General features: G+C 44.0%; 3 protein-coding genes across 3 annotated transcripts; all 3 read left to right on the plus strand.

The window, feature by feature from the left end:
• The first annotated feature begins 3,496 nt into the window (after positions 1 to 3,496).
• On the plus strand, positions 3,497 to 5,040 carry LOC119295504 (methylesterase 17-like). The gene is made up of 4 exons (XM_037573938.1): positions 3,497 to 3,749; positions 4,257 to 4,397; positions 4,510 to 4,644; positions 4,733 to 5,040. The coding sequence occupies exons 1-4, from the start codon at positions 3,507 to 3,509 to the stop codon at positions 5,000 to 5,002; spliced, it is 789 nt and encodes a 262-aa protein (XP_037429835.1). The 5' UTR covers positions 3,497 to 3,506; the 3' UTR covers positions 5,003 to 5,040.
• Positions 5,041 to 5,428: 388 nt separating this feature from the next.
• LOC119295505 (methylesterase 17-like) lies at positions 5,429 to 7,339 on the plus strand. Its single transcript, XM_037573939.1, has 4 exons — positions 5,429 to 5,675; positions 5,845 to 5,985; positions 6,415 to 6,543; positions 6,785 to 7,339. Exons 1-4 carry the CDS (start codon positions 5,457 to 5,459, stop codon positions 7,046 to 7,048), a joined length of 753 nt encoding a protein of 250 aa, XP_037429836.1. The 5' UTR covers positions 5,429 to 5,456; the 3' UTR covers positions 7,049 to 7,339.
• Positions 7,340 to 8,469: 1,130 nt separating this feature from the next.
• Positions 8,470 to 14,580, plus strand: LOC119295508 (cysteine desulfurase 1, chloroplastic-like). Its single transcript, XM_037573940.1, has 10 exons — positions 8,470 to 8,736; positions 9,687 to 9,820; positions 10,431 to 10,590; positions 10,928 to 11,114; positions 11,464 to 11,609; positions 11,701 to 11,773; positions 11,915 to 11,978; positions 13,193 to 13,292; positions 13,443 to 13,601; positions 14,085 to 14,580. Exons 1-10 carry the CDS (start codon positions 8,521 to 8,523, stop codon positions 14,253 to 14,255), a joined length of 1,410 nt encoding a protein of 469 aa, XP_037429837.1. The 5' UTR covers positions 8,470 to 8,520; the 3' UTR covers positions 14,256 to 14,580.
• The last annotated feature ends 272 nt before the right edge of the window (positions 14,581 to 14,852 follow it).

Genomic DNA, 14,852 nt, shown 5'->3' on the forward strand with positions numbered 1-14,852 from the left:
GGGCCTGGCCCGGGCCTGGGCGGGCCGCGGCTGAGGGGGATGCGGGGGGGTGACAGGTGGCGAGCGGGGAGTGGGCGAGGGAGGTTGCAATGGCGGCGCCGGCCAGTGGCGGCGCGACAAGTGGCGGCGGGGAAGCGGCTAGGCGCGAGAATGGGGGGAAGCGGCGGCTGACGGCTGCGGGGATCCCGAGGGGGAGGTTAGGGTAGGTTTAGGCCCAAAATTAGAAAGGGGAGGGGCTATATATAGCAGTTTTAGCTAGGGTTGGTGGATTTAGATGGTTTTCGGACCCTCGGATCACGAACCAATGGCCCGGATCGGAGGGGGCTTAGGTGAGGGGTTGGTGGGTTGTGTAGAAGAGTTGGGCTGAGAGGAGAGAAGAGAAGACATCCCGGCAACGGTTTCCGGATACCGAAAACGTCCGACGTATAGACCGGCTATATTGCGGGTGTAGGTTTAACGGTTGGGCTAACAAATGGACTCCGAATGCGACGAAACTTGGCAGGCGGTCTGCCTACACTATAATAAGACCGCACGACAAGTTGCAACCCATTCCGAGAACATTCTTATGCCACTTATAAAATAATATTTCGGAGGTGCCGCGGGCGCGTGCGAGTGTGTCTGGCTCAGAATGGACAACGGAGAGAACCGGTGGAACCCGAACGGATGCAAGTTTTGAAAAACATGCGGATGAAATGCAGATGATGACATGGCAAAATGCAACACGCAAGCAAATGACATGGCAACGACGGCGAATAACTGGCGGACACCTGGCGCATCGAATCCGGGGCGTTACAAGGGCGCTCGTTCGGCCGGCATTGCCTTCGTGTCATGTGGCGCCACGGTGATGGTGGCGAACATGCGAGGAGCCACAATTGGAGAGCATGCCGCCATGAGCGTGGCGACGTGATGAGAGGAGACCGGCGCAGCAAATGCTGCGGTTGAGAGGCGCTCAACGGAGATGGAGCGCACAGCGCCACCAAAGCGGAACGAGAGGAGCGTGGCCATCAGAGTGTTGTCGACCATGAAGTCCGCTTTGTGGACGAAGAAGATGATTTTGGTTGGCGAAGCCGAGGTAAGTGGCATTATGAAAGCTTTGGATAGAACAGATCGAGGATGTTGCGTGCAAAGTCCACGCCGGGCGAGGGGAAGAACCCGAGCTGGGAATGCATCAGCGTGGCCGAAGCGGTCGCCCATCTGCGATTCTTTCTCCCCAGTAGACAGTTGATCATCTCCTTTAAAACATAGAACCCATGTAATGCAATATTTGTGCAATCCAATAGAAGAAGGCACGAAAAATCTGAATTTCCTTGTATATGGATGAAATTTGTTCTACTCCAGGGCACGAAGCCACCAGATAGGTAAATGATGGACCAGACCACCTGGCCCATATTATCTATTGATGGACCACACCACTTGGCCCACATAATCAAATATTACAGACATCAAAATTTGTCTCCTTTTTGTGGCATCTGTGTTTCTTGGAGGCCCATAGTTTTTCTTTATTCCCTACATCTAAAAAAATAACATAAAGTGTGCATATTTTTCAAAACCTACCTTGATCAACCACTAGTTTAAGAGTTAGTATGTAACACAAAATCTGTGCCATGTTAGAAATCAACAAGTAATAAGCTAAAATAGATCCAAAAGTCATGGAAACTCTACTACATCGAAAGAAGTACTTCAAAATTAGGGGCTCTACAGTAAGATGATAATTCATCACACACAGCTCACAAGAAAAGAAATAAGGTAGAGTTAGAGATGGAAACCTAATCCATGATGCAGAGGACTCTGTCTAATGGTCTCGGCTACACTAGACGCTCGTGTCTCATGTAATAAATCTTGAGAAATGCGTGCATGTACCTTATATTTTTGGATGGGATTAGTATTAGAGTACTGCAGGGTGCCTTCTCTTCAAGGTACTCCCTCCGTTCCATATTAATTGTCGCACTAGATCAGCGACAACTAATATGGAACAAAGGGAGTAACATTTTTCAGACAATAAACGGTAAACCTTTCTTACAAATTAATCAATAAAAGCTACAGATTAGGATTGCAAGCGGTTTAGAAGAACACTACGGGGAGAAACTGTTGCTCAATGGATAGAATTGAAGTGGTTGATATAATATCTCTTACTGATTGCAAGGAGAGTGTGTGTCTTGGAAACTGAGTGCAAAAAGGGTCTTCTCTGTCAGGGAGCTATATTTGCAACTCAAAGCAACTGACCTAGTTGGATACAGAGGTACATGGAAGATCAAAATGCCCTTGAAAATCAAGATCTTTCTGTGCCTTTTCATTAGGAATAGTGTTTTGACAAATCTACTCAAAAGAGGGTGCACTGGCCACAATCAATGCTAATTCTGTGGTCATGCAAAGACAAAATCATTTGTCCCTTGACTTTAATCTTGCCAAGTTCACCTGGAGAGTGGTCTTTAGTGCTCTTAATTTGGTTGGACCTCCTGAAGATTTCAGGGCTTAATTAGTGCTCTGTGGACCCTGTGTTCCTCCTGGCCAACGCAAACTAGCTCTAGTGGGGGGACTGCTTTCTGTTGGACCATTTGGAAGACCAGAGATTCGACATATTTTGATAAAAAATACCCGATGATCATGCAATAGTCGCCCCTCTTGTGTTTCAATCTGTACATTTCGTTTGTTTTGCATAAAAAGTTTGCTCTACCATGGTGTAGTGGCACTGTGGCCAAAACTACTATGTTTTGCATGCTGCTCGTTTGTTCTGAACCAGGGACCCGCATGGTTACCTGGTTTTGCTTTCAGTTTCTAGTTCCAGTTTGATGTTTGCTCACTATGGTTTCTCTAATGAAAATCGATGAGGAGGCTTGTTGTTTAAAAAAATGAATCAATACGTTGGACAAGCCTTTGATTCTTACCCCGAGGTGTCCACTCGGTAAGAAAGAGTCAAACCACCTGATCATTCCAGGTTGGCATGCATGTGTTTTCTAGCGTGAAGTCGGCATGCATGTACGTGGAACAAGATAAAAAGGCACTAGAAATCCACCCAGGAAATAAAGGACAAAACATCGTGTAGTACAGCCCTGAGTGATGCAAGTTATGCGAAGGCAGCAATTCTGGTGCGTGCATAGACATACCGTACGTGACAAATGGCGTATTACATACGTAGCCTCTGTCTGTTGGACTTAGTCTGGCCTTGTCTCCATCGACCGGCTCACACTGAGTCAATTTTTTCCTTAGGATAGTATATAGGACGTGCTGTGCTGTGGACTGGACATCTATTTTTCCTATCTCTTTTCCTAAGATTTATGGGCAGGTGCACACGGGAGGCAGTAGCAGGTGATTTTCCTGCATTTAGACTCGCGACTACTGATGTAAGTGCACTATTGCAGTGGTGACTTAGCCAATGCTTCTTGAAATAAACAACAAGACAAATTGCTTGGCCTCGCCTATATAAATAGCTCGTCACTAAATGGCACGCAACCGCAGATAGATAGGCAGGCGCACAAACAATCGTAGTACTACAAGTTATTGACGAGATGGACGCCGGCGGCGATGCTACCGAGAGCAAGGAGCATTTTGTCCTAGTGCACGGTGCCGGCCACGGCGCCTGGTGCTGGTTCAGGCTCCTTCCCCTGTTCCGGGGCTCCGGCCACCGCGTCTCCTGCGTCGACCTTGCTGGGGCAGCCGGCAGCCGCGTCGACCCCTGCTCTGTCCGGTCGTTCGACGAGTACACCGCGCCGCTCGTCGGCCTCCTGTCCGCGCTGCCAGACGGCGAAAAGGTGACGACAGTAACCGTGTACCCACACCCCCTTCTTGTAATTGGATGCTTGCATGCATGCACTAGTTTTTCTTTTTCTTTTTTTTTTGGTTACTGCACTACTCTTTCAGTCTCAGGGGAACAAAATATAGCTTCAAACTACATTCTTCTAAGAACTACCCACTCTGTAAGCTTTTATAAGACGTTTTATGATCACACTTATTTTCCATTGCTCTTTATTAGAAAATCACTTTCTATGACTTCCAACAGACTGATGAGCCGCACAATGGCCTAGTGTAACTTACCTAAAAAAACCTTTATAACAAGGCCACTTGCCAATTATGTCGAAATAAGAATTGTGTATCTTATGGAAATCATGATAGATGAAAAAAAATGTGGTTTTTGCGGGATAAAAGCGTATAGTATACTGAGAATCAAAGAAATTTACTCACAATAACAAGGAAATCTCGTGTTACAGATTGATACTAGCACAGTAACAAAACTAATGGTAGCATATTGATTTCCTCAGGTGATTTTGGTTGGGCACAGCGCAGGAGGGCTAAGTGTGACCCATGCAATGCATTTATTCAGCGACAGGATTAAGCAGGCAATCTTCATAGCAGCAACCATGCTCCCGTTTGGCTACCAAACGGAACAAGACATCAAAGATGTGACTGCTTGAACTCTCTTATCATAAGCTCATTTAAACTCTTATTATGTCCGGTTACAGTAGCAGCTACCATCAGTTCTTCCTTTCAAGAATTTCAGCTGAAATTTAACAGGGCGTACCTGATTTATCCGAGCTCGGGGACGTGTATGACCTAGCATTTGGTCTTGGAATGGATCACCCACCAACGCGTGTAGCACTGCAGCCAGAGTTCCAGCGCATGATCCTGTCCCAGCAAAGCCCCCGAGAGGTTGGTTAACGAAATTGCAACGTTGAATCATCCGCCGATGTGTTATACGCCATGGTCGTGGCACTGTAACTATAAGATGTTTGTTCAGGACTCTGCGCTTGCCTCCATTCTACTCCGTCCATGGCCTGCCGCCTTGAGCGCAGCCAGGTTTGGGAGAGGCGGCGGGGACAGCAGCACAATCGACCAGGTGTTGCGCGTGTACATAACAACGGCAAAGGATTGCATGGTGAAGCCAGAGCAGCAGGAGGCGATGATCCGTCGGTGGCCACCGAGCAAGGTTGTGGCCATGGACACCGACCACAGCCCCTTCTTCTCCGCACCGGAGCATCTCTTTCAGCTCATCGTCAAGTTACTGTGACCACTTGTACACCATGCATGCATGGTCTGGGTGACGCCTAGCTGCTCCTGCTCTTGTATTCTCCACTTCTCCAGTCTTCACTGTGTGATGTTACTTGCATGCCAATTAAGTTATCAACAAGGCTATGTTAAAGTTCCAGATGTAGCACGCGTGAATATATCATGGTCTAAAACCAGCAATTAACACCGCAAAACATCCTCCGATAAGTTAGCACGTCCATAAGGGCCAAATGCCAAACACGATGCAGGGAGGAGAGAAACCAGCTGGTCCACGCGCTATATCCTGCCATTTTACATGCAAGATATGCAGAGAGCACCTGGCATGCATCCATTTATAGTAGACCTCAATGGACGACCTGCTTGGTTTTGACATTTGGAACTGGCGCACAAATGCAGTTGTCCCGGTGATTGGTACAGAGGTAATGATGCACTCAATAGGCAGATGCTGAACGGGCATGGCAGGGGAGCATTTGGTGCTTGTTCATGGGGAAGGGCATGGAGGGTGGTGCTGGTTCAAGCTCCGGTGGCTCCTTGAGGGCTCCGGCTACCAAGTGACCTGCATAGACCTTGCCGGAGGCGGCGTAGACCCAACCGACCCCAACACTGTACGGTCATTCGAGCAGTATGACAAGCCGCTCCTGCGCCTCATCTCTGCCTTGCCAGAGGGTGAGAAGGTAGGATCCTGCAGTATTGCTGCTAATTTATAAACTACTTATGGCCACAAAGTGCTGAAGGTAGTTTGTTGCTTTGTTGTGAAGCTGCTTAGGGACATTGTGTCCAAAATGATGAAGAGTTATAGGCGATTCGGTTTACCTTTTGAAACTCATTTTGATCGAATTTCAGGTGATTCTCATTGGGCATGGCAGTGGAGGGCTGAGTGTGATTCACGCAATGCATGAATTCGTTGACAGAATTAAGCAAGCAATATTTGTGGCAGCTGCTATGCTGCCATTTGGACTTCAGACTGATGAAGATAAGAAAGATGTATGTTTTGTTCCTTAAAAAATGTTTTCAGGCTGCACTTTATTTTGTCATGACGCATGAGCCACCTACCAAGTGCTGAGAATGTGTCCTAACTAACAAACATATACATACGACAAAACTGAAATCCTTAGTACATATATAACTCAAACAGACATGGTAAAGACCAGGATAAATACGATGGGCAATGTTAACCAGGCACTTGGAATATTTCCTGAGAATTTCAGTTTGTTCTCGTTGTCGTCATTTGCATGATAGAAATGAAATAACAGGTTCAACAATTCTTGGAAAAATTTATAGAACAAATTCCACGTGTTGAAATTATTGAATAAGCTCTGTTGCAAATTTATTGCATATCTGGAAGCTTCCTTTCATGGTTATATACTGACTATGTCCGACTAATGACAGTTTCTGTATATTAATGTGTAACAGGGCTTACCAAGTTTGCCTGAGAATGAGACCGAGTTGACATTCGGTGCAGGAGCAGATGATCCTCCAACTACTGTCGCCTTGAGATTAGAATTCCAGCGTGATCGACTATCACAACAAAGCCCTGAGGAGGTACTATATGCATGAGCCAATGTGCTTATGAAATCCACATCTTTATCAAATTGTACAGATTCTATAATCTGAGCCCAGTATTATAAAATTTATTATAGCTATTTCCTGACAAGATATTGCTATCATTTCCCATGCATGTGTCTTGAACAACCTTCTCAAGAACTAAACATCATACACAATTAAGAGGTAACCAATGGTCCGAATTTTACTTACACATGTTTTATGAAAAAATCTTGTTCAGGAGTCAATACTGGCTTCAATGCTGATGCGCCCATGGCCTGCAAGTGCTATTGGTACTGCAAGCTTTGAAGGAGCTGATGAGAGATTGAATCGAATAAAGCGGGTTTTCATAAAGACACAGCGTGACCACATGCTGGACCCTCAGCAGCAAGATTCCATGATCAAGAAGTGGCCACCCAGCGAGGTTTTGGTCATAGATACAGACCACAGCCCCTTCTTCTCTGCACCAGAACAGCTCTTTAACCTAATAGTCAAATCTCTATGATGCAAATATGCAGATTACTGAACTCTCTATAGTGGGTTTGTTCAAATTCTTGTAACATGACATATACTAAGTATCCGAGTTAGGATAACATCTTTGTGAAGCATGTTTCTCAGGGAATCTTCAAGACAAATGGATAAATGGTTTAAGGGTGTAAGTAAAGCTGGTTTAGGGTAAACATTACCATTCACTTTGTAAGCAAGTAACTCAAATCAGGCCTACGTAATTCCCATTTTAGATAAGTCTACGTGTTATTCCAAAAGAAAAAGGAAAAGAAAAGGACCGAGTCAAAGGTGCTGAAGTGTATATATGGATTGCCTAGCCCTTTCCATCATTTCGGACTTTTGGTTCCGCTGCCTAGACATGAAGCTTAACATGGTATCAGAGCCTAAGGTCTTGAGTTCAAGTCCTGGCTTTCGCAGTTAATCCAAAAATTGCTACTGCCCCCCTCTATGTCCATGTATAGGCCTCTTGAGCCATACCTCTGAGTCTATTCACATATTGACTTCCCGCGTCACACGTAAGAGGAAGTGTTGAAGTGTATATGTGGATTGCCTAGCCCTTTCCATCAGTTCGGACTTTTGGTTGCGTTCAATCTTTATCTTTTCTCAGGAACCAGCATTAGCCGCTGATATACAAGCCAACCAAGCAGAATGTTTTACCTTAACTAAGCTTTGCAGTAACACTTTAATTGCTGGATCAGATAACTCATCAGAAGTTACTCTTCAATGGCCACTAGAGCACAGCCTCCTTGCCCCAGCTCACACACAGTGCCTCCTCCCTTTGCTGTAAAATGACAGCATCAACTCCATCTTGTGCCTTTTCCCCTTGCTGACCACGACTTCTGGTGCCTCACAAAACGAGATGACAAACTCAGCTATCCTATGCAGAGATTCAACCTTTCCTTTTCCAGCAACACGGAGAATTTGCTTCATATAATTCACGATGGGAAATTAGGAATGCAGTCTCACATCATATAAACTGTGGAAAATCGTGGAAAAATTTCATTGAAACTCATGGCGTTCGCATCTCACACTGTTAATCATGGAAAATTTGTTGACGCCTAGGAATAGAACCTATCCAGCAAATCGAACACAGCAACTCGACCACGCATTCGATCGAACAGGTGCCGTGCTACTGCCCTACACCACGGACAGCCCCTATCCTCAGCATGGTATAACTGCTCACCTGGCATGGAACACCTCCCTGGCGTCGTAGAGGAAGGCGCTATTGTCGAACGTGGAGGTCTGCGGCGGCGGGTGGCGGCGGCGGCCTCGTCGACGGCAGCAGTTACTACATGCAGCGGCGCCGCTCCACCATTCAGTGTTACTCTGCCGCTCTAATGTGAGACCACCGTGCGGGTCCCGCACCCTGACCGCTTAAACACACTTGGACGCTGACGGGTGGGCCTCACGTGGCAGGAACGGAAACACACCGCGAAGCTTTGGCTAATCCAACCCACAGAGACGGCGCGCATGGCGACCGCGGCGGCGGCGGCGTCGCTCCGGTACTTCCCCTCTTCCATCAGGAACCGCAGCTATCCCGGAACTATCGGCGGCGGCGCTGTGGTCACGTTTTCTCCACGGCGGGGCCGCTGTGCGACGGCGGCCGTGGCCGCGCCTTCGCGGGAGGCGGAGCCGGCCTCCTCGCTCGGGGACCTCACCCGCGTAGACTTCCCCATCCTGGACCAGGTCTCCCCTGCTCATCTCCGGCTCGTCTCGTTGTTTGGTTGTTCGTGCCATTCCAGTCCAATTTTGAATTTGATTAGTGAAATACTCCGTCCGTTCCAAAATAGATGACCCAACTTTGTACTAACTTTAGTATAAAGTTGAGTCATCTATTTTGGAACGGAGGGAGTAGTATTTACAGTCGCGCATCTAATTATGTTTTTTCCCGATAAATTATCGGATCGTTCTTGATTGCGGCGCGTCTAGATACTCCTGATTACAACATGTATGTAGTCCTGCTTTTGCTGCTGCCTGGAAATATTTCCATTTGTTCGTAAGAGAGTCTATGCTTCACCGTACGGAGTTCCAACTGTTGTTCAAGGCAGTGTGTACGCAATTGGAGCGAGGGGCCATGGAGGTTTATTCCCAACATGGGTGGCAGCATAACCTCTGTATCGGCCCATCGCCTCCTTCGACATAGACATAGTGACGGTCCTATTTGACTCTACTGGTGCCGATATGTCAAATTTTTATCTTCTTTCAGACTGTTTGTGTTTGGCTGTGTGCATCCTAGCTATGCAGAGGCTGGGTGTTGCTCATCATGATTTCCTCTTGATGCTACATTATGAGTTAATTAAAGCGCTCTTTATCGAAAAAAATGTTCATAAGAGAGATATGGGCTTTTAGCATATCACCATGTCTGGTGCAGTTACCACTACGGATAAGCTGATATAAGTTTCACTCAGCTTTCTTTTGATTCGGTTATGCGTGTAAAACATCCATTTGTAGGGCCCTCCAGAACAGTTGTTTTATTCAATGTGGATTCAGTAACTGCAAAATTATTGTTGGTTTACATGCTGGATTCTTTCGTTATTACTATGTCGCAAACTTTAACCTTACATTTTGTTATGTATACACTTTTGGCATTCAAGTGAGGTGGTTTTTATATCATTTATGATCATCGGAACTTGCAGGAATTTGATGGTAACAAATTAGTTTACTTCGACAATGGTGCAACATCACAGAAACCCTCTCATGTGATGAAAGCCTTAGACGACTACTACCGATTTTATAATTCGAATGTTCACCGTGGCATTCATGCTCTCAGGTAATTTTTTGATTTGTCCTTTATGTCTTAATTGGGTGTTGCAAGTGTAAAATACCCACTAGTACCAGGAATTTGGATGCATATTCTCTATCTCTAAGTGTGAGTAAAGCAAGGCTGTGGCCCTGATGTAATATCTGGCTCTAGACCCCTAGAGGCGTTGAGCTGTGCAGGAGAAAACCCTTTTTTTTTTGAGAAACAGAAGATTACCCTTTTACTCTCCTACTAGGAATATGGATGTGAATCACCACAGAACACCCCCTACAGCATAAAACTATTTTACATAATTACATTTCACTTTTCGCCTTGCACAATTTCTTCTGTGATTTCCCCCATATCTGACTTGTCTGTTTTGTGAGGTATGGTAGTGCTCACATAATTTTATTGTATTGGACAATGATGCTATAGGTGTCGTGTTTTGAGATATATGATGATCAACTGTGTGCATAGAAAGATATAGCAGTTGATTTGCTTCATAGTATGTCATTGCTAGGCTGCTAGTTTTGTATCACTCAGTCAAGTAGGTTATCATATGCTTTTAGTGTTTGCGAGCTATGTGCATATGTATACACATGTTTTGCTCCTACTGACATGTTTTCTTCACTATCATCAGCGCAAAGGCTACTGATGCATATGAGAGTGCAAGAAGGAAAGTTGCAAATTTCGTCAATGCGGCTGATAGTAGAGAGATTATTTTTACTCGTAATGCTACAGAAGCTATCAATTTAGTAGCTTATTCGTGGGGCCTATCTAACTTAAAACAAGGAGATGAGGTGAATCCTCCATCTTCCCCAGCTGATACTTCGTGCTCTACCTGCCAGTCATAATTTCTTTTTATGCTTCTACTTTGATGCATATCATGAATATTGTTCTTCAAACACTGTTTGACCTGTTTCATGTATTTATGCATCCCCATATTATTTTCCTCATCTCTTTCTAGCTCATTAACTGCTAACTCTTCATATAGTGATTCATAACCTGCCGTTGTTCTAGATAAAATTGTTAAATTTTCTTATAAGAATTTCACCAAACATTGATTTTTATCACGATTCATAGAAATATGCATTTACACTTATTGATAGTAATTCGTCTGCTATTTCTGCCGAGCAGATTATTCTTACAGTTGCGGAGCATCATAGTGCGATTGTTCCTTGGCAATTTGTATCCCAAAAAACTGGTGCTGTCCTAAAGTATGTTGGGCTGACTAAAGAAGAGGTTCCAGACATTGAGCAGTTAAAAGGGCTTCTGTCAAGCAAGACAAAGATTGTTGTTGTCCATCATGTTTCAAACGTCCTGGGTAAGAAGGTTTTTTTTCCTTTTCAGATATTTATTTATTTAAGGTTCATGGAAACTATAAATCCCCCCCCCCCCCTACATATATACTATTATGTGGCAAGTGTAAATGAGATGCCTTTCTTAATGAAAGGATATTAGAGCTAGGTGAGCATGGTAATTGTAGCATCTGACTTCATTCATTTATTTCCATTATCTCACGATGACGAGTTACGAATTATGACAACAAAGGGTAGTTTTATGGCAAATGTTCAATGGTTGGGTCCTGTCATTCTAACTTTATCCATGTTATTTCTGTCTTAGAGAGAATAATTACTGAGAACAACTATATTATATTCCTTTGTCATTACCAGGTTCAATGCTTCCTATTGAGGAGGTCGTATCATGTGCAAACAAAGTTGGAGCTAAAGTTCTTGTAGATGCTTGTCAAAGTGTTCCTCATATGCCTGTTGATGTTCAGAAGCTTGGTGCAGATTTTCTTGTTGCATCCTCGCATAAGGTTTGTGTTATCAATTTTCTGCTAGCAACAAATTCATAGTCTTTCCAGAACAGCAAAATGACCTTTACAAGTTATGGGCTAAACTTCTCAGATGTGTGGCCCTACAGGCGTCGGATTCTTGCATGGAAAATTTGAGATCTTGTCGTCTATGGAGCCTTTCTTAGGTAAGATACTGTAAGGCAGAAGCAATGTTCCCTACTTTGGAGGACAAATTAGTTAGTTAGGTCCTCTTGTTGAAACAGAGCCTTCCTATTTAAGAGAAAGATATTTATGTTTATAGTCTTAAAATAATAGTTTCTTTGTAGGTGGTGGTGAAATGATTGCAGATGTGTTCGAAGACAAATCTACATATGCTGAGCCGCCTTCTAGGTGAGGAAGCAAGTTCTATTTGTTTTGTTCTTTCTAGACTAATTCATATCTGTCACTGTATGCTATCAAGTTTTGTGAACAAAGAGAGTACAAAATAATACAATAGCGAGAATGATAAAACTTACTTCATGTAGAGTGGATTGTTACATGTATCTAGAATCACAGTCAATGATAATGTTTCGCAGGTTAGATATGTAGCTGTCTAGGTATCCTTAAAGAACACCTCCACATGTGATGTATACTGGCCTAGAGCCTCATGGAATACACATGTTATTCCTCCTAACAAGGTATCAGAAGAGGCATACACATGTTATTCCTCCTGATTGATCGATGTCATTTGCTTCCCCTCGCATAATCCTGGCAACTATCCCTTCCAGACCACCACCTCCATCTCACCTGCCTCCGCTGCCTTACTCTTTCATGACGCCGCCTCTGCTCTCATCCTGAGCTGCTGTCACCACTTGTTTCCGTAGGACCGGGAGAACAGCTCCTGCTCCTCTTGCAGCCTGCAGGGACGCAGCCACCCTGCAAGCACCTGCTCTTCCTGCAGGTGCAACGCCACTGCAGGGTCCTCTTCGCTGCCAGTGGGGCCTTCTAGCTGACTGCTATTCCTCCTAATGTCCGTTGACTAGTTAGTGAGAACTCACTCCTCGTGCCTTGTTATAGGAACTGATCAATTGCCAACTAAAAGTGGAACAAGAATATCACAAGATAACTTGTACCAGAAATTCAGATAAGTGAAAAACATGATTCATCTATCTTAAAGCAACTAGCTAGAAAGACATGTGTTACTACAGACTACAAAAAATTCATACGGGCGTGTTTATAGGACTAATTTGTTTGCTGAATTGCGGCGCTACTCAGTGTATCCCCACAAATTCATACTAGATCAGGGCTTTTTGCGAAATGAATTTAAGTGAGTGGTTAGCAATGCCATCTCAATCTTACCATTGGTAACAAATTGAACAGTTCGTGTGACCTTAGAGCAAACGCACCATCACCACCAACTGGTTTGTTTATAGAAGTAAAGATATGTTGCAATTTTAATTTGTTTCTACAGTTCCATTATACGTTTTCTTCAAAAAGTTCCCTTGACAGTTGTTAAAATTTGTGTCTGCTTCACATTGTTTGCTAGGGCAACTGAGAAAGGTCAACCTTATATTGCACTTAAGATTCTATTTTTGTTGGTTTTAACTGTAATGTGTTCTGAAAAGATTTGAGGCTGGAACTCCTGCAATTGGAGAGGCTATAGGATTGGGAGTTGCGATAGATTATCTGTCACACTTTGGCATGCAGAGGATCCACGAGTATGAGGTCAGTATAAATTCTTTCATTATTTTACCTCTTTTATTATGTATACTTTAGTCTCTGTGCTATTGTTACGATTCTGCTTATTCTGCTCTCCAAAAAGGGTTGGAGAACTATCCCTATGTAGCGCCTCACCTGTCTTTTTCTGTCATCCAGAAAGAGTTGGGGTCGTACCTTTATGAGAGCCTTCTCTCTGTTCCAAATGTTCGTATCTATGGCCCGGCGCCTTCTGCAAGTGATCACCGTGCTCCTTTATGTTCTTTCAATGTTGAGAATGTTCATCCAACAGATATTGCTGAAATTCTTGATCTCCAGGTATGCTGATGTTTCAACCACTAAATCAGATGCAAATGCTAGTTCTGTTTTTTAGCAATAGTTGTACTGCCCCAATGCTAGCTCTGTGCTTCTCTATTAGATTCCATAAAGGAACTTTCCTTGGAATTTTGTATTTTCCAGCATATGCGTTTTTGGTATTACTCATCTATCTAGGAACTGCTCTTAATCAGCTATGTTGCTTAATTTCAACTGCAGTCTAAATGGGGGTAGAATTCTAGATCTATTTACATCATATGACATATGGTTCTTAACATTAGGTGTAGATTTTTGGTGAGGCAAGTGCCAGGCATAGTGAGAGATCTCATTTTCCAGAGGCATTAGTTGCCCCATGTTGACATAGAAAAAGAACTGCTGACGATAGATTGTTTGGTCAAATTGCTGTCTTATTGTGATGGATTTTGTGAAATATGTCCGCTAGTACTAGCAATATAGAACTGATATATGCTGACTATTTTGTTTCAGCATGGCGTAGCGATTCGGTCAGGGCATCATTGTGCACAGATTTTGCATCGCACCCTTGGTATCAATGCGAGCGCCCGTGCCAGTCTTCACTTCTACAACACAAAAGAGGAGGTGGATGCCTTCATCCATGGGCTAAAAGCTACCATTGATTTCCTTACTTCCCACCACTAGTGCAGTTCAGTTAGCAAACATTAGCTTCCTCGTTGTCTCTCACTAGTTGAAGTGCGATATAGAAGGCCTACCTGCTCAAACTGTCTGGTGTCTTTCAGCTTTTTCGTGTAAACCATGCACGGGCAAGTTTATCTACTCCAGTACTCTTGCGCTCTGGAAGTTTCGAGATAAGTATTGTCGGCTATGTAGCTTGGGCGGCTCCGTTTATTTCCTATATATAAACTGTACTACACCTGGACCGTTGGCCAGTTCGTCTGTAATTTACGATCTGTCAATAACTCCATAACAGTGAGCACGGTGCATACTTGTGATTTTGAGGCCTGCACTTTACACATGTACTCCCTCTGTTCGGAATTACTTGTCACAAAAATGAATAAAAATGGATGTATCTACAACTAAAATACATCTAGATACATTCATTTCTTGGACGAGTAATTCCGAACAGAGGGAGTAATAATAAGAGACTGAGTAAAGTTTTGTTTTACTAATCGGTCTGGGACCTTGTCGTTTATAGTGCTGTTGATCTTGTGGTTTGATATTTTGCAAGCTTCCTGTATTACTCAATCGAAAGCAACATTGGCATGTACTCCCTCTGTC

The sequence above is a fragment of the Triticum dicoccoides genome, chromosome 4B (genome assembly GCF_002162155.2).
Source record: "Triticum dicoccoides isolate Atlit2015 ecotype Zavitan chromosome 4B, WEW_v2.0, whole genome shotgun sequence".
NCBI classification, from domain to species: Eukaryota; Viridiplantae; Streptophyta; class Magnoliopsida; order Poales; family Poaceae; genus Triticum; species Triticum dicoccoides.

What these genes read in the sequence shown, in the direction of transcription:
- LOC119295504 (XM_037573938.1), top strand. Translation starts at nt 3,507, where the DNA reads ATGGACGCCGGCGGCGATGCTACCGAGAGCAAGGAGCATTTTGTCCTA. An exon ending in CGGAACAAGACATCAAAGAT is followed by an intron (nt 4,398 to 4,509) that starts GTGACTGCTTGA and finishes GAAATTTAACAG; the next exon opens with GGCGTACCTGATTTATCCGA. An exon ending in CCCAGCAAAGCCCCCGAGAG is followed by an intron (nt 4,645 to 4,732) that starts GTTGGTTAACGA and finishes ATGTTTGTTCAG; the next exon opens with GACTCTGCGCTTGCCTCCAT.
- LOC119295505 (XM_037573939.1), top strand. Translation starts at nt 5,457, where the DNA reads ATGGCAGGGGAGCATTTGGTGCTTGTTCATGGGGAAGGGCATGGAGGG. An exon ending in CCTTGCCAGAGGGTGAGAAG is followed by an intron (nt 5,676 to 5,844) that starts GTAGGATCCTGC and finishes ATCGAATTTCAG; the next exon opens with GTGATTCTCATTGGGCATGG. An exon ending in CACAACAAAGCCCTGAGGAG is followed by an intron (nt 6,544 to 6,784) that starts GTACTATATGCA and finishes AATCTTGTTCAG; the next exon opens with GAGTCAATACTGGCTTCAAT.
- LOC119295508 (XM_037573940.1), top strand. Translation starts at nt 8,521, where the DNA reads ATGGCGACCGCGGCGGCGGCGGCGTCGCTCCGGTACTTCCCCTCTTCC. An exon ending in CGTGGCATTCATGCTCTCAG is followed by an intron (nt 9,821 to 10,430) that starts GTAATTTTTTGA and finishes CACTATCATCAG; the next exon opens with CGCAAAGGCTACTGATGCAT. An exon ending in CTGAAATTCTTGATCTCCAG is followed by an intron (nt 13,602 to 14,084) that starts GTATGCTGATGT and finishes ATTTTGTTTCAG; the next exon opens with CATGGCGTAGCGATTCGGTC.